Here is an 18,794-nt window from a genome sequence, read left to right on the forward strand (position 1 = left end):
TGTGTGGTCACAAAGCCAATCCTAACAGCTAAGAATTCAATACTACCTATTATGGGAGTGGCCTTGAAATGATTATTTTGCATATATTACCTGGATCCTCATAAAAAATCCTGTAGTCATACTATCATTTCCATTTATTCAATGAAAAAACCAACACACAGGTTGAGCATCACTCAAGTAACTTCTACAGTCCTCTCTCATAGCAATCACTGGGACTTAAGACAGTATCTGAAGCTCCAGATAAATCCCTTCTACACATAGGCACTTGCATGAATACAAAACACTGCCTACTCCATCTATGTGATAAGAAGGCAAGTTACCTAAAAATTCTTCCAACTAGAAAAGAAGAGTGCTACTTCATGGAATGTTAGGAAAGAGGCCAGTCCTTATGGAACTTATTTCTATAACATAAACATCTTTCAAGGTTTTCTATTTTTAAGAAATCAGACTTAATGAGTTTAAGTAAATTCTACTCCCAGGGTGGAGCTCAAACTCACAACCCCAGCATCAAGAGTTGCATACTCTACTAAGCCAGCCAAGTGTCCCTTAATGAGTTTTTTCTGCTATCCTACAAGGTTTTATAAGGCAAATGTGTAAGCAAATTCTTTTCTATGACTTCCAAAGTTATATTACCCTTAAACAATTGAAGAATACATAAGTTCTATGAAGCAAAGGTCAGGAAAATTTTATGCTTTTGTGTTACACTAACGGCCCAGCAGAGGTCTCAATCAGACAAACAGAAACAGCACTGTACCATGCCACTTCTCAGGCAACATTTTAAAGGGACAACTCAGTCATAGAACCGTACTTAGAGAGCTGCAGAGGAGGGAAGGGGGGAACGGTGGCATCTGCATCCACACAGTTTATAAAGATATCTGGGATCTCAAAATACTATGAATTCCTGACAGGAAGAACTGATACTGCATCTCAAAGTTTAATAACCAAACACTTCTCTTGTCAGCTCAATTTCCCAAATTGATGGTCTCAAGGTAGGAAATCTGACAGTATGTGATCTTAAACATGCTGATTTTTTTAAAATTTTTTTAATGTTTATTTTTGAGACAGAGCATGAGTGGGGGAGGGGCAGAGAGAGAGGGAGACACAGAATTTGAAGCAGGCTCCAGGTTCTGAGCTGTCAGCACAGAGCCTGATATAGGGTTCAACCCATGAACTGTGAGATCATGATCTGAGCTGAAGTCGGATACTTAACCGACTGAGCCACCTGGGCACCCCTTAAACATGTTGATATTAAAACAAACATAAATCTAGTATGGAGTACAAACTTCAAGTAATTTAACAAATGTCTTTGAGTTCATATATCATTTCCCCTAATTGTTTTATCAATAATGTTGTCTACCAATGACCCATATTTAACAAATAAGAACACAAGGGCAAAAATCACACTGGAATTCAGATCTTTGTCCTGAACACTTTGTCCAGTGATCACTTTTTTACTAATACTGAAGTAAAAATTTAGCCATTACTTTATAATTTTATAACCCTAAGATGATAATTTATTCTAAGTTCTGTCCTTAAAAATGTGGAGTTACTTAATATCCTTAAAGTTGCAAAAAATGTAGAAATATAAAAACATTATTCAGTATATATTTTTCTTTAATTGTATTTCCTACTTCAGTAGTATGTGGGAGTTATTTTCTTCCTGCTAAAGAATAGTTTTTTAGTAGCTTTTAAACAAAAAATAAGAACTTAAGTCCAAATAATAAACCGTAAATTCTATTATCCAAAAACAATTAGGAGCTTTTTAAATGGAACCACACAACATCCTAAAAGGCACGGGGATTCTTCCACTTTTAAACCACTGCTAAGCTGGAAAAAAAAAATCTGGTTCTATCAGGAATCTCAGAATTGAGTGTTCTCCAAAATGAAAGTACAGAGTACCATTTCAAGAAAAAGCTATTCAGCTCTCACCTCCAACATAATTAGGCTTCACATACTCTTCTAAGAAACCAAAACAAATACTGAAATCAAAATAAAAGATTACTTAAGGCTAATTATCATACATACAGGTTGTTTTAGTTCCTTGTTTTAAGCCCCCTTCTATAATATTAAAGTAAAATTAATATTTTACTGCAAAGAAAATTTATGGCTAGGAATATGTAAAATATATTTTTGTCATTAGTTCTTCCATAAATACTGCATAGTGTCATTACCCAAATGGCAGGAACATTTTATGCCTACACTTGACTTCTGTATTTACAAAGAGAAGTTGCATGACTTACATAAATGTAAGTATCAGTGAAGGTTTAACAATGGAAATGCAATCTAAAATCCATAATATCTGATATTTTACAGACAGCAATGAGCAACGTAGAAGAGATGTATTTTTAAATACCTTTCATTTGAGTGACCTTATGTAAAATATAAAAGATCATTTAGAAGTTCTTGGTCTCCTAAGGAGATTTTCAAATGCACTTATAGAAATAGTGAGATCTTTAAGAAATATCTTCCATGTCCACATCCTGTTGTAATTTCTGCACCATTTTTTCTTCCAATTGCTTTCCTTTCCCTTTAAAAACAAATTTAAAAAAAAATCAATCCACTGTAACCTTGCAGAACTCTTACCAACATTTTATAAAGGATCTTAGATGGTTTAAAATAGCCAATTCTAAGAAATTTAAGAATAGTAACCAAACCCACACAGGTCTTATGATATGTCATACATAAAATAAGCATTCCATACACATCTATTCATTTCACCCTAACATGCATTTTAAATATGAGAGAACACAGACCCAGAGACGGATAAAATTGTCCCAGATCACTCAGTAAGCCCAGTAAGCTCAAGAGAGAATTTGAACCCTGGCCCTCTGGCTCCAAGGTCTCTGTTCTTTATAGTGTACTTACCTACCCTAAGAGGGTTACCTAAAAAGTTACATAACAACAGTTCATTACTGTTGTTCTGGGTGTAAGTTCACATGGTCTATATGTGAAACAAATGCTCCAAGATTTTGCCTATTTTAGTAAAAGTTGGTACAAAAATTAACTCGTTAAATACTTATCTATTCAACATATAGTTACAGAATTTGACCTTACTAAGGTTTCGACATGGAATCATTCACAGGAATTAACTCTTGAACTAAATCTCACCAAAATTTCTCTCCCTTCAGGTAATCTGCATAAGTAAATCATATAACAGATGGTATTTGGTGCCAGCTGAGTGAAGACTGGTTTTCTAGCACCACAAAAGAAACTACGCACACAAACAACTGCCCAAATGAGTGACTATAGGCAAGTTATATAAACTTAAAGAGAAAGTTTTAATACAAACAGTAGTATCAGAACCCAGAAAGCTAAGGAACAGAAGTTCAGACTCAAAAGGCCTGGGCCTCTGTATTTATCCTAAGTTGCACAATTCCCATACGAACCAAAGTTGGAAAACCACTAATAAAAAACACTATTATTTAATAAAAAGTATGAAATAGGCAAAAATCTATTAATACTCAAATATGACTAGCTTATGGAATACAAGATTTTTCTGAAGGGAAGAAAAACACCATTTGCAATAAATTAGAACTGGGCAATACAATGAATAAATTATATTTTTATAAACAAAGTCATACCATAAATGTGGTATTTACATGAAAAAATGCCCATAAAAAGTTGACTAGCACCCACTTAACCAGACCACAACAATCCTGACTCTTGATTTCTCTACTGAAAGAGAACTTCTGTGTAATACAGCACTTACCGGCAAGAGGGGCCCGGATAAGATGAATGTTTTGCTTGACTTCTTTGATGTCTTGAACTTTCTGTAATTCTTTATTTTTCTTTAATCTAGGACAAAACACATAAAAGCCAAAACTAGTTACTAAAATTTCTTTAAAAGACATTAACTCATAATTTATCAAAATAATTTTAGCCAGGAATTAGCAGTAAGAACTCAAAATTATTTTCTAGTTCCTGATAAGCTACTAGCTTAAGAAATTCTTACACTACCACTGGTTCATTGACTGTATCCCTAGTACTTAGGAATAAACTGGGGATTAATATATATTTGCTGAGTGAATGAAGAAATGTGACTGAAGAATTAAATGTCAGACATCAATGTCTATTATACAGATATAGTGCAAACCTCTCAAATGCTAAAGTACCTAGATCTTTTCTCCTCAAACGAAATAGGCTCTGTGCTAATTTTTCTGATCAGTAATACAAGAACACAAAACACATGTATGTGAGACAAATATGCTAACAGACTAGTTCTCAAACATTTAGCTTTTGTTTCTATATCACTTTAACATTTTTTTAAAGCCAGAAAGCTGTCGGCACATGCTTTTCTATGACAAACTAAATAGTAATGTGATCAAAAACAAATGCTCCTGGGACACCTGGGGAGCTGTCAAGTGTCCTACTCTTAATCTCATGGTTCGTGGGATCTAGCCCAGCGTGGGTTCTGCATTGATAGCATGGAGCCTGCTTGGGATTCTTGCTCTCCTCTCTCTACCCCTCCCCTGCTTACACGTGTAGACCCTCTCTCTTAAAAAAATCCCTGCTCTAAAGAAATAGCCAATTCCAGGCCAGGGAAGTATAAGATGAGGCCACATCTTCTTAGCCATCAATCAAGAAAGCACCCAAAGATGAGGAAATTCACAATGAAATGGGACCCTGCCTGAAGGGATGCCCAGTAGCCTATATGGAACACTTACAACATCAAAATAATGACAAAGAATTATCACCCCTTGAATACCAGAAGAATCAATGAATACACACAGATACATGAATAAAGGAATACATTTTGAAACTAGAAAAGGGAAAAGCTCCTTTATATGAGAAAGGCAACTAATAAAAGAAAAAATTACTGAACCAGGTACCAGTTTGAGGAACTGTGCAGAGGGTCAATGTATTTCCCCTAAGATATGTACTGATCAAAAAGAAAGAGCAGAGCTTTTCAATGGAGTGGAAAAAACTGGCAGACACCCCCTTAACCAAGTGATCAATCACTTGAAACAATATGTGGCTCCTGCTATTTGTGTCCTTCTTATGTATCATCATTTCTATGATACTCTGGCCAAAAGTACCTAACCTGAATCTAATCATGAGGAAAACATAAGATAAACACAAACTGAAGAACATTCTATAATATAACTGACCTGTATTCTTCAAAAATGTCAATGTCATTTAAGATGAGAAACTGTCCAAACTAAAGGAGCTTCAGGAGATAGGACCACTAAATGCAATGCAAGATCCAGGGTTTTCTGTTGCTACTGGAACTGGTGAAATTTAAATAAGGTTTGTAGGTTATATAACCATATCATTCAATGTTAATTTTCTGATTTGGGTAATTATATGATAGGTATCTAAGAACATGTTGTTATTTTTAGAATATATACATAGAAATATACTCAGAAAAAGGGTATCATGTCTTCAACTTACATAGAGACAAGGACAGAGTGAATGTGGCCAAATGCTACCAGAATATACAAGAGTTCTTTATACTATTCTTGCAAGCTTTCTGAAGTTATGTGAAAAAAATTTCTCTGGATTTCTACTAGTAATTATTTTTCCAAGAGTTACTCTACACATGTTCATACCTGTTCATTATAAACTTAGCTTGGCGTTTCTGTTTGATCTCTTCAACTCTCTTCATTGCATCAACTACAAAAAAAAATAAGAGTTACATATTTTTGCACATTCAAGCAAGAGCTTTAATAATCACTTTATTCTGACTTAGAAATGGCTTAAATGAAACCCTCATTGCACAAATAGTCCCTACTAAAATAGCTGAAGAAGGCAGGTACTCTTAGAGTTAACAGTGTTGTCAGCTATCTTTCACAAATACAGCTCTAATTTTTATTTTACAAAAGTCTTTACTGCTACTAAATTTTCCTTCTACTTTAAACCAGCCCAAACTTTAAGAATTTGGATTAAGGGCAACAAATCTCATTCTTACCTTGTCCTCTCCGTTAAAAAAAAAAAAAAAAAAAAAAAAAAAAAAAAAAAAGGCATCATTCTGGTAATAAATACTACTTTTTCCTCTAAGTGCCTGGGATATGATCTGCACATGATGAATACTGGTAGAATGAACCAATCAATTTGCCATGTTCCCAACCACTAAAATCCAATAGTTTGGGGAAATGTGTAGAGGGGCTAAATCCAACTATGCTCTACAATCTACATTAGCACTAAGATTAAGACAAACCATACATGTAATTTTACATTTTCTAGCAGCCACATTTAAAAAGTCAAAATCTAGCGATGTATCTTATTTTATCCAATATATCCAAAATACTGTCATTTCAACATAATACAAAAATTACTGAGGAATTTTATGCTTGTTTTCATATAAAGTCTTCAAAAACCATGTATTTTACATTTACAGCAAATCTCAGGGCACCTGGGTGACTCAGTCAGTTAAAAGCATCCCACTTCGATTCGGTCATGATCTCACAGTTCATGAATTCAAGCCCCGCATCAGGCTCTGTGCTGATAGCTCAGAGCCGGGACCCTGCTTCAAAATCTGTGTCTCTCTATCTCTCTGCCCCTCTCCTGCTCATGCTCTGTCTCAAAAATAAATGTTAAGAAAAAAAAAATTTTTTTTTTTTTAATTTACAGCAAATCTCTATTCCGAATGGCCACATTTTAAGTGTAGCCCCTGTGGTCAGTGGCCGCCAGACTGGGCAACACACTCCCAATCTAACTTCTTCTATTCTGTGATCTGAAGAATAGCAGGATATTCAAGTAATCTTAAAACATCACCAATATACTTTAACTATAAAGGATAAAATACAGTGAAAAAACCTGTCAGATGCCACCTTAAACAATGATCAAAGTTAACACAGCCAGTAATAAGACCAATGGACAGCTGGAGGTAGCTCCTAATAGGATACAACGATAAGAACTCAGCATCCCATCTATGGTATTCCAGCCAAACGTCCATTACCCAAATCTAACACTGAGGCAGTATCAAACAAAAGTCAATTAAGGGACTTTATACCAAACACTTGACCCATACTCTTCAAAACCATCAATATCAGTGCACGTGGGTGGCTCAGTTAAGCATCCAACTTCAGCTCATGTCATGATCTCACAGTTTGTGGGTTCAAGCCCCACATTGGGCTCTGTGCTGACAACTCAGAACCTAGAACCTGCTTCAGATTCTAGGTCTCCCTCTCTCTTGCCCCTCCCCCACTCATTTTCTCTCTCTCCCCCAAAAATAAACATTAAAAAAATTTTTTAAATCTGTCAGTATCATAAAATATAAAAACTTGGGAACTGTTTCAAATTCAAAGAGACCAAAGAGACATGACCTGTACTATTCCTCCACAGGTCTAAGATTAAATGATAATACTGTACCAATGTTAATTTCTTAATTTTAAAAACTATGCTATGGTTATTTACAAGAATGTTCTATTTTTCAGGAAATACTCTTTCTACTAAACTACTTACGGATAAAAACATTATATATGCAACTTAAAAACTTCAAAATGTTATAAAAGGAAAACAAAGGACAGAGAATGGTAAATTTAGTAACATTTGAGGAATCAAAGATGAAGGATATCAGAATTCTGCAGCTTTTCTCTTCAGTCTAAAAATATGTCAAAATAAAATCATTTAAGTGTAATATGGGGACCAGCCAACATTGATACCACCTGAAAACATATCAGAAATGCAGAATCTTAAGTCCCACCGAGACATGCTATATCGCAATCTGCATTTTAACAAGATCCCCCAAAAGTCTCATGGAGCCACTGGTATTAAGATAATGTCTACATGAATAATCTAAGATAGAGTCAACTTTAAATCTGCTCATGCTAAATATGTAACTTTTTTCTTTCTTTACTTTCAACAAAAATATGGCCAAATTCTGGTACTCAAAAGTATTTCTATACCTTAAAGTTACTCAGAAGGGAAATAAACAGCAGTGGCAGGTAGGGGCACCTGGGTGGTGCAATCGGCTAAGCGTCCAGCTCCATTTCATCTCAGGTCACGATCTCAGGGTTCATGAGAACAAGCCCTACTTCAGGCTCTGGGCTGACAGCCTGCTTGGGATTCTCTCTGCCTCTCCCCCTACACACACATGCGTGCTTTCTTTCTCTCAAAATAAGTAAACTTTTCAAAAAAGTGGCAGGTAAATCCTCTCCAAAGAATAAGACACTACCTTTCCAAATATTGCAGAAGACTGAAAAATTTTTAATGTAAGAAACACCTGATATTTTTTTTAATGTTTATTTTTTTGAGAGAACAAGAGACAGAGAATGAGCAGGGGAAGGGCATAGAGAAAGAGACACAGAATCCAAAGCAGCCTCCAGGCTCTGAGCTATCAGCACAGAGCCTGACATGGGGCTAGACTCATGAACAGCAAGATCATGACCTGAGCCAAAGTCGAACACTTAACCAACTGAGCCACCCAGGTGCCCCAGGAAACACCTGATATTAAAATTGACCTGCAACACAAAGACCTGAAGGATAAAATAGAAACTTTTCTTCCTAGGATTCTTGTTTTTGAAGTTCTCCTGCTGTTTCTGTGGACACCAGCATCTTAACAAAAGTTGCTCAGTCCACACCTTTCCACAATTCAAAAACGTAAGCAATGAATATAAAACTGCCAACAGATTAGCTTCAGACCTGATGATACTGAAATAGAGGGTGTGGGAAATCAAACCTTTTAGAAGGTTGTTTAGAAGGTAACATTTTTTTGGAATACTACTAAAAGTTTTTATTAACTGTGCAGTAGGAAATAGTTTTAAGTTCCAAAAGACTCATACTGTCTACTGAGAAAGTTTTCCACGAAAAGTCTACTTTTAGGATCTCAAAAGGAAAGGATAATAGAATCTATGCGGGGGGGGGGGGGGAACCCTCAATAGAGCACTGCTGCTTATAGAATTTACTTATGTAGGGGTGCCTGGGTGGCTCAGTTGGTTAAGCGTCCAACTTTCTCAGGTCATAATCTCATGATTCGTGGGTTCTGTACTGACAGCTCAGAGCCTGGAACCTGTTTCAGATTCTGCATGTCCCTCTCTCTCTGCCCCCTGCCCTGCTCGCACTCTGTCTCTGTGTCTCAAAAATAAATAAAAATTTTTTTTAAAATTTACATATGTATAAATAAGTGGGGCAGTGACTGATAACATACGAACCAGTTACTGTGTAAGAGAAACAATAAAATAGGAATACTCAGTGAAGTGCATCAGAAGGGCAGGGACTATACGTGCCCTGTTCATCTTTGTATGCAAGACTAAGTACTTATTGTTAAAATACATGAAGTCTTACGATACACAATTGTATCTTTCAGGAACAGTGTTAATAACAGGAAACCAGCACAGAGGGTCATAGTAACTGAATATCCACAGACGACTAAAATATTCACCTGTTTCAACATCAAACTGAATCTCCACCAAGTAATAGTTATAAAATATGTAAAAATGATCTGGAGCTGCTATCCTCAAATAGTAACAAAGAAAATAAAGTCCAAAATTAAATAAAATTCAATGGGATATAAAAATGCTTTCAGACCTTCTAATAACATCTCTGACAAGTTTGTCTTTTAGAATCACTTTAAGAATTCTTACCAAAAATTTGTAATAATGCGTGGTGATGGATACCAACTAGACTTTGTCATTTCACAATATATATAAGTATCAAATCATTATTACACTGTATACCTGAAACTAATATGTTCTATGTCATTTATACCTCAATTTAAAAAAAGAATCCCATTAATCTCTTTAGAAATCCTTGAGTTTAAATCAGCATTATTTCCTTATCAAATAAACCCAGTATATTCAACTGCTTTCCAGAAATTAACTCTTCCTCTAATTGCAAAACAGAGGGAAAGACTTATTTAAAAGGAAACACCAAGATTATGTGGAAAGGCAATTCCAAAACTGGAGTCTAAATTCTTCACATAGTCCAGAAAGATAAAGCTTTAGAGAGTGTCAAATACTACTACAAAGGCCCCAATTTTTCAATTCCTCCCCTGAAGTGTTGTGACTGGGCAAAAGGTGATGAAAAGGATGCCCTGACTATGATCCATTCAAGACTGACAAAGTCTACAGGACTCCAAGCCCTGGAGACTTCTCAATAACAAACCAACTATATCACCTCCACACCCAAGACTATATAAATGGCTAAAGAACACATAAGACAGGCATGGGGAGAAGAAAAGTCAGGGACAAGGACCTCAAACATACGCAAAGGGTCATCTACAAGCTAACTTAAGGAATTTAGTTTTACTACATATGGGTTTCTTTTTTTTCACTAAAGTCTCTGCCTACTTCAGGAAAAAGAGGGAAAAAAAAAGACAAGGACTAGTTACCATTGCTTTTAACTTCAGCAGCCTATAGCTCCACTTATACCTAAGTCATGCACTTAGAAGTTGTTAGAAAATGTAATTATCATCTTAGGTGCTACACTTTTTAATTTTACAGAAGCATTACATTTTATAAAGTATACCGAATGTTTATATCCCTAAACTAAATTATCTAAACTTATAGTGTGTTAGGTTGGGGCACCTGGGTGGCTCAGTCAGCTAAGCATCTGCCTCTTGATTTTGGCTCAGGTTTGATCTCACAGTTCGTAAGTTCAAGCCCCACATCAGGCTCTGTACTGACAGTGCAGAGGCTGCTTGGGATTCTCTCTCTCTCTCTGTCTCTCTGCCCCTTTCCCCACTCAAGTGCACACAGCATGTGCACGCTCTCTCAAAATAAATGGAAAAAAAAGTGTTAACTTTTGTGTATATTTTAACTATGCCACACTCACCCCAAAAAAGTATTCTCCACTTCTATTTTTTCTCAGATTTTTAGGTATTTTTATATCTGTGTAGGCACTTCAAATCATATCTAATAATTACATTATTTTTATAATGCATATATCAGCCAATTCTGAAAAGGATTTGGGGCAGTTTATAACAAAAGATGCAAGTACAACAGAACTAGTAAAACAAAGATAAAGAATAAAAGCTAATCAATGAAAATATTTAAGCAACATAAAACATTAAATTCAAGGTAATATCCCAAACAAGTATCTAAAATTCCCGGTATTCCTTTGTGACTTACTAGTTTTATTCCATAGCTCTCGCTGGTATTTAACAGGTTCATTTCTACGTTTTTCAAATTCAAATGAATTATCCTGTAAGAGAGGGAAAAATAATGGTTTTAAGGGAGATACAGAGGAAGCATTACTTAAAACTTTATTCTCCTTTTCACAAGGGTTCCAACCATGTGACACATATTTCAAACCATGGACACATATTAAGATTTCCCCAGGGTGGCCCCAGCAAACCCAAGTTTTCATACTTTTTCTCCTTTTCACACCAGATGTATAAGACAGCCCTACTGAAAATACCAATCTGTATACAAGTGATTCTTAAGAGGACATCGGGAGGAAGGTATTAGCCCCATCCTTCAGAGGGGCATATAACAATCAAGGAGATTATAAAAAAACTGAAGAGGCCTCCCTAATATCCAGTTCCTAGATGAGACTCACAGGCAGAAAACTTTCTATGAGGCTGAACCATATGAATTACTACTTTTCAAAGATCAAAATGAGTCAAACACTGAGAATTTCATATGGTTCCACCTAAAAACCTATCATGTATGTTCATATATCTCAACACTTACATACCTTTGTTATAGCATAAAGCTATATAACTACACATCTTCATATAGCATATGAACACTTAGATACCTTTGTTATAGCATAAAGCTATATAACTACACATCTTCAAATAAATGTGGTGCTACTCGGCATGACATAATTCTCTCCCAGAAATTCTTCAGGTGCCCTTTAAATGTACTTGGTATTTTGACAGTTAATAATCCTATTTACCTTAAAACATGAGAAACAATTTTAGAAAAGCTATAGTTCTCTTAGAAAAACTATAGGTATGTTTCTTAGTTTTCAAATTTATGTGAGATAGGCACATGGAACAGCATAACTCTGTATTTACCTATTTATATACACGTGACCTACTCAGTCACAATAACCTCAGCAAAGACAAGGTAACTGGTCACCAGCAGATGACTGTGACTGGCATCCTTTCTTCACTCATGCAGTTGTCACTTGCATTTGAAGTGCTAGGTTTATTCTCATCCATACCAGAAATCATTTTTGTGACAATAACTGTGATTTGGCTTTGCATCTTGTCAAAATACATTCTCCTCATTCATGGAAAACAAGGAGTATTAAGGAAGCCAGGAAAAGGCTTCACTGCAATTGCTTAGACACTGCCCTTAAGGAGTAGAGAGATGGGAAAGTCAAACAAGGAGGGGAGGAACAGTTTAAAGGTCTTCCTCCCTCAAAGGAGGCTTATGCAGCAGCTTTCACCTCCTCCTTTACATGGGTCATACGTGAACTAGCTTCACCAGGCCCTCATACCAACTCAGTACCAACAACCTGATGATGGCTGACTCATGCATGATATTCTCTCACCCTTGACTATCCACTATTCCTCCTTCTACCAACACCATTACCTAATTTCTCTGTTCTCGAAGTCCTGTAAGGAAATCCAGAAAATGATAAATCAGTCTACTACAAATCTTATCAGAACCCTTAATGTTGGTGATGAATCCTTTAATTATCTCTTGGCTTTGTCTCAAAATCCTTGAGTAGCAAATTAGATTATTATCAGAACCAAACCCAAATAAATCACTTACCAATTCTCATCACAGGAAGCCTTGTTATAGTTAATTAAATTATATGCCCTCCCCTGTAAAAGTTAAATTTTAAAAACCGTAAAAATTCCATTGAAAGCTAACTATACTCACCACTGTAAGCTCTTTACCAGCTGCTTTACGGAATGCTTTAGTCCACCTGACCTTGCGAGGATTGCGCTTCTTTTTAAAGTTTTTATGACACTTGGATTTACAGAATCTGAACACCTATAAGAAAAGTTAAAATAGTGGAAAGTCAACATTACGATTTTTTTTATCGTAGGATGTTACCCCTGCCCAGACAAAATATACTGCAAAGTCTGAAAAATGACAATGGTTGTACTCACACTTTCTTCTTACAACACCACTTAGAAATACATGTAAACATGTAAGATTAAATGTAAACTGAAGTATTTTTTGACTAAAACCTGACTATCAAATATCACAGCTAACAGCTAAAGGCCCCCCAAATAATATGGTTAAAAAACTACCAGTCATGTTTATAGATTAACAGTAAAACCTTACAGTCATCTTAAATAAAAAATGGTATTTGCAAGGAAAGTCACTTATTTAAATCCCTGCCCACTTAATAATAATTCTCAAAATTCACTTTCTATATACCTCAATGTGGGAGGTGGGGGTAGTTTCAAACAACTCCTGTGAATCCCTTTTTGTTCTTTCCATCCTTTTTGTTAAAAGCACAAAATAATTTCAAAAAAACAACTAACAATGGCTACAGATTTGTTTTCTAAAATATGTACTCATAGTAGGAAATTCAATACTCTAGTTCTCCACCTTCATCCCAGAAGCTATTATCCTTTAACAGTGCTAACTTAAAGTTTAATGATGCTTCAATATGCCCGTGAAATGGCTAATTAGGACTCATTATAAGTCTAAAATGCATATTTTGTTACTTTGTAATGTCTCCAAACACAATGCAATTTGTCTGTGTACAGGAAATCTGAGAAGCAAAAGTACTACTTAGGAGTATATGGATCTTGGCAAATAAAATTAAGGTGAATCATCACACCTAGAAGATGTGACCTATCTTCTAGGTCTAATTAAGTATAAAAAAGGTCAAAATGAAGTATAAACATTTCAAGTTTTGTGTATACATCACAAACCTGCATATATATCACAAGCCAAAATACTTTTCTTTTTTTTAATCTTTATTTATTTTTGAGAGAGAGAGAGAGAGCGCGCAAGCAGGGAAGGAACAGAGAAGGAGACACAGAATCCGAAGCAGGCTCCAGGCTCCAAGCTGTCAGCACAGAGCCCAAAGCGGGGCTCAAACTCATGAACCATGAGATCATGACCTGAGCCAAAGTCGGATGCTTAACTAACTGAGCCCCCCAGGCACCCCTCCAAAATACTTTTCATTTTATGTACACTTTGTTCTATGGGGAAATTCAAGCAGGTCCCTATATACACTAGAACACAGTTTTCTTAGAAATAGTCAATACTAGGGTCGTGTGGGTGGCTCAGTCAGTTGGGCATTCAACTCTTGATTTCAGCTCAGGTCAGGATCCCAGGGTCATGTGATGGAGTTCCACACTGGGACCGAGCATGGTGCCTGTTGGGATATTCTTTCTTTCTCTCTCTCACTGTGTGTGTGTGTGTGTGTGTGTGTGTGTGTTCCTCTGTTCCTCCCTGTCCCCTCCTGGCCCTCCCTCTCTCCCTCCCTCTCAAAAAAAAAAAAAAAAAAGCCAATACTAGTTTAATCTGATCTGGGTCAGTACCTCCTGGAGAGCCCTCTCCTAAGAGACATGGGTCAAAACATGCCTGTATTATTGAACAAGTTTCAAAGCAAGTAGAAATCTAAGAATACAATGGATCTCCTGGAGTACCCCACCATGAATTCATATCAGTAATTTTGTATTTTTAGCCCAAAGGACTATTGCCTTTTACAGTAAAAGCCTCCTAACATTTAATGCCTACTAGATAACTCCTAGACAAGTCCCCATTTCTGAGATACACCTAATGAGAGGTTTGAACTTGTCCTGGATCTCCTCAATTCCAAACTGAGCCAATGGAAAGTTATACATAGAGAAGTCTATTTGAACTCTGTATCTAATAGATGTTAACTGAAAAGCACAATAAAGTACCTGAAAAGACTGGAATCAATGGAGCTACGAAGGGAATTCAACTAACAAATAAGAAAGATCTACTATGTGTCTGATATTACCAGGTACTAGGGATACAAGAATAATTAAAACATCATACTCTATCTTGAGAAGGTTAGGACAGCATTGTAATAAAGTCTCATTTTACAATGAAGAGATTGAGATCAGGGTAGGGCATAAACAATGGGATGAAACTATATACAATGGTCATACGTAAGTAAAATGGAAATATAAAAAAAGGAAGTGGTGGGTGAGTGGTGGATGGATTGTGAGGCAAAGCTTCATAGGCTCAAGTTTCCCTCTTAAGCTAGTCCTCTATCATCCTCAGTCTTCAACATGCAGATTAAATGATCTAATACCTCAGCTTCAAAGTTCTTCAACTCTTAAACTCCACTGACTGAATACTTATTAAGCACTCATTAAGGGTGCATGTATTTTTTATGTTTGAAAAGTATATAAAAATATGGAATATTAACACTAATTGTACCCTTAAGAAAATACCTAAGAAGCATAAGAGGGGAGGTCTCTATGAAAAACAGTCCCAGGGAGCCTGGGTGGCTCAAGTTGGTTGGGCCTCCAACTTCAGCTCAGGTCATGATCTCACTGTTCATGGGTTTGACCCCCGCATCAGGCTCTGTGCTGTTATCTCGGAGCCTGGAGCCTGCTTGGGATTCTGTGTCCCCCTCCCCCATTCACACCTCTCTCTCTCTCTCAAAAATACACAAACATTAAAGAAGGAAAGAAGGAAGAGAGGAAAGAGGAAGGAAGGAAGGAAGGAAGGAAGGAAGGAAGGAAGGAAGGAAGGAAGGAAGGACAGTCCCAAAAGCTAAGAGAAAAAAGGCAGAAAACCTATTAGGAAGCTATAAAAGTAACAAGTGCCTAATATGAAACCAGAGTGGGAGGCCAAAAAGAAAGCAAAGACCACTAAACTTTGCAGAGCCAGGTTAAGACTTGGTAACTAGACTTGGTAACTAGATTAAAAAAAGGTAAAAGGTTCAAAGATGACTCTCACATTTCTAGCAAAACTGTCTAGGCATATGACAGCAGTATTAAATGAAAAAGCAGGGGCGCCTGGGTGGCGCAGTCGGTTAAGCGTCCGACTTCAGCCAGGTCACAATCTCACGGTCCGGGAGTTCGAGCCCCGCGTCAGGCTCTGGGCTGATGGCTCAGAGCCTGGAGCCTGTTTCCGATTCTGTGTCTCCCTCTCTCTCTGCCCCTCCCCCGTTCATGCTCTGTCTCTCTCTGTTCCAAAAATAAATAAACGTTGAAAAAAAATTAAAAAAAAAAAAAAAAAAGAAAAAGAAAAAAAGATGTGAATTAGGAACTCTCAGTAACCTCACTGGTACAAACAGGATTTCCCTATCCAGTGGAAAATTCAGACTAGAGCAAAGAAGGTACAGATTTGGACATGATAAACACAGAAAGAATGAGATTCCTATCTTCCTTAGTGCTTCAGGGCCTCTGAATCTTATATCCCCAGCCAACTCTGTTCTTCTCTTCCCTAGAGTAAGCTGGCTTGCAGCCAATTCAATACTGTCCTTGCTAGCAATACAGACTTCATCACCATGAATTTCCATTGTGCCTGCCAAATCAACACACAACTCTAGATAGCTCCCATGGTCTTTTGTTCTCATTCCTATACCCACCCGATAAGCCCTGCGGGGCAAAAACCGTAAAATTATAATGACCAGATAATCTACAAAGCCATATTGCCCACTCTGAATTAAACGCCAACCTAACGATCATTAAGTTAGTTTCTATAAATTTTTTATCATGTTCCTGAGAGCAGGTATTCAAAATCTTCTACACGTTCTTTCAAGTTCCCAAACCTAGTTTTGGTCCCACACTTTCAGCAAAAACCCCTTGCTCCTAATTAATGACGTCAATATCTTCCATCTTTAATAGATACAAGGTGATGAAGCAGAAAGTGTAATTCCTTACCATAACAAAGTCACCTATTAAAATATAAAGTCCTAGATCCAAATGCTGAGAAATAATATGTTAGAGGAAAGAGATTCATTCTGATATAAGAAAGCAAATTCATGTATTATTCACAAAGTCTTTCACAACCAGGTCTCATAATTATGTTTGTATTTTATGTTTATAGATGTACCTTCTTATGTAGACTTACATATATGTGTATTTATAGCCTTACCCCAGGCCTGGATCACCATTTACAAGTCACTTCCCTAAAGAGATTGCTTCGCTGTGCCTCTCTTCAACTGTTCACTCTTCCACCACCTAGAATTCCCTCTTCTCACTTTTTTATGCAACATTCAAGATCCAAGATAAATGTCTTTCTGAGCCTTTTCAAATACGACCCTCCCCAACTCACCTCCAGCAACTTCGTAATACATAACTACTACTAGGCCATATGCAGCATTTCTATAGTGTTACGGACACTCCCAACTCTTATTCATCTCTAGGGGCATAGAGCCTAGCAATGATGCTTGACTGGCCACACATTCAACAAAGTTTACTTAATTTAAGAACTCCACCCAGGTACAAGAGTGACCAAACAGCCCCCACACACCCCCAGACTACATCCGGCGCTGTCTAAAATAACTCGGGGACCTCACCGCAGCCAGCCCCGGTCAAGGGTGGCCTGGTGTCCAGCTCGGTTCGGGACACCAGGAAGGAGAAACTCCGCAAGCGGGAGGTCGAGGCCGGAGGTCCTCACAAAATCATCCCCTTGTGAGGGCAGCGCGGAAAACGCGAGCCAAACGCCCCAGGTGCAAAGGAACCACGCGCTGAAGCGGCGCTCCTCACGCCCGCGGGAGCGTCGCAGAGCGCGCGCCAGTCTTAGCGACCTCACCTTGCAATCGTTGCGGACAAACATCATGCCGTGGCCGGGGTAAATGGGCCCCGAACAGAAATAACACTTTTCAATACGCATGTTGAAACCGCGCGAGCTCTCACAGACCAAACGCCGAACTCGAGCGGAAGTGACGCAGCCCGCCACAGGAAGTGGTTCCCTTTAGTACCCGACCCCGGAAATAGTGAGCATGCGTCGGCCCTGAGGGCCCTGGGAAGCGGTCCGAACGTGACAGCGCCTCTCAGCGGCAGCGCGAGCAAAAGCGCTGCCGTTTTGCGCAGGCGCAGAGCTGCAAAGTCGGCTTGGCAGCCTTCACTGTGGGAGGTGGAACGTGGCGGTACGCCGCCTTAGAAACCTGTTCTCACAGCGGGTCGTTTTCCTCTCAACCATACCCTGTAACGTCAGCATTTACTCCTATCTTCTGTGATTTGTTCTTTGTCCCTGGCCGACTCTCCACACACTGGGATGTCTTTAGGAACTCCTTAACACTGGGGCACTGCCTGCCCCAGACTTGCCACTGACTGGCGTCCCCAGAGTACTTGCGCTGTGGCAGAGAGAACCTGCGGCCTCAACGCTACGACCCAAGCGGTCGAGTCTCTGAAGCTCAGAGAACGTTACCAAAAATTTTTGAAAGACTTGTGGTGATTTAAACCTTTTCTCCTCCCTACCCCCTTTTAATTAATATGCATGTGGTAGAAACATTTTAATAGGAAACTAAGGTTCCCTCCTCAGACCTCGAGACTTCTCCACAGTGGCAATTGGTTTCTTTTCAAGATTTTCTGTGCATAGATAAACATTTATTTCTGTGTACGTGTGTCTCTTTCTTCTTAACACTAATGAGTAGTATCCTATTCACCGTTTTCTGCACCTCGTTGTTACCTGTCTCCCACTATTGGAATAAGAGCTCCATGAGGACGGGGATTTTTGTCGTTTTGTTTACAGCTATAGCCCACAATGACGAAGTCTTGGGGTGATGGTGGGGTGATCCGGAGACAACGGCCAATAAAGAATTCTTGAAGATGTCTTTGGTGCAAAAAGGTGATTTTTTTAAAGCATGGGGACAAGACCCATGTGCAGGAAGGGCTGCACTGGGGTGATAGGTAACTGATTAGATACTGTCAGGTTGTGAAGAGGTTAGGGATAGAGTAAGTCTCTAAGGTATTTTGGAAACAGGGTTTCCAGAATCTTGAGGGATTAGCTGTTGCCAGGAAAATGCCATTTATTACCGGTTAGTAAAACCTGAGTCATGGA

General features: G+C 37.9%; 1 protein-coding gene across 1 annotated transcript; it reads right to left on the reverse strand.

The window, feature by feature from the left end:
• Positions 1 to 1,319: 1,319 nt before the first annotated feature.
• Positions 1,320 to 17,689, reverse strand: RSL24D1 (ribosomal L24 domain containing 1). The gene is made up of 6 exons (XM_040492737.1): positions 17,544 to 17,689; positions 12,720 to 12,833; positions 11,010 to 11,082; positions 5,550 to 5,613; positions 3,710 to 3,795; positions 1,320 to 2,527 (listed from the first exon to the last, which is right to left on the reverse strand). Exons 1-6 carry the CDS (start codon positions 17,622 to 17,624, stop codon positions 2,454 to 2,456), a joined length of 492 nt encoding a protein of 163 aa, XP_040348671.1. The 5' UTR covers positions 17,625 to 17,689; the 3' UTR covers positions 1,320 to 2,453.
• Positions 17,690 to 18,794: the final 1,105 nt, after the last annotated feature.

Source organism: Herpailurus yagouaroundi, unplaced genomic scaffold (assembly GCF_014898765.1).
Source record: "Herpailurus yagouaroundi ecotype Mexico unplaced genomic scaffold, PumYag 184, whole genome shotgun sequence".
NCBI lineage: Eukaryota > Metazoa > Chordata > Mammalia > Carnivora > Felidae > Herpailurus > Herpailurus yagouaroundi.

What these genes read in the sequence shown, in the direction of transcription:
- RSL24D1 (XM_040492737.1), bottom strand. Translation starts at nt 17,624, where the DNA reads ATGCGTATTGAAAAGTGTTATTTCTGTTCGGGGCCCATTTACCCCGGC. An exon ending in CTGGTAAAGAGCTTACAGTG is followed by an intron (nt 11,083 to 12,719) that starts GTGAGTATAGTT and finishes CCTCTCTTACAG; the next exon opens with GATAATTCATTTGAATTTGA. An exon ending in TATCCGGGCCCCTCTTGCCG is followed by an intron (nt 2,528 to 3,709) that starts GTAAGTGCTGTA and finishes TTGTTTTTAAAG; the next exon opens with GGAAAGGAAAGCAATTGGAA.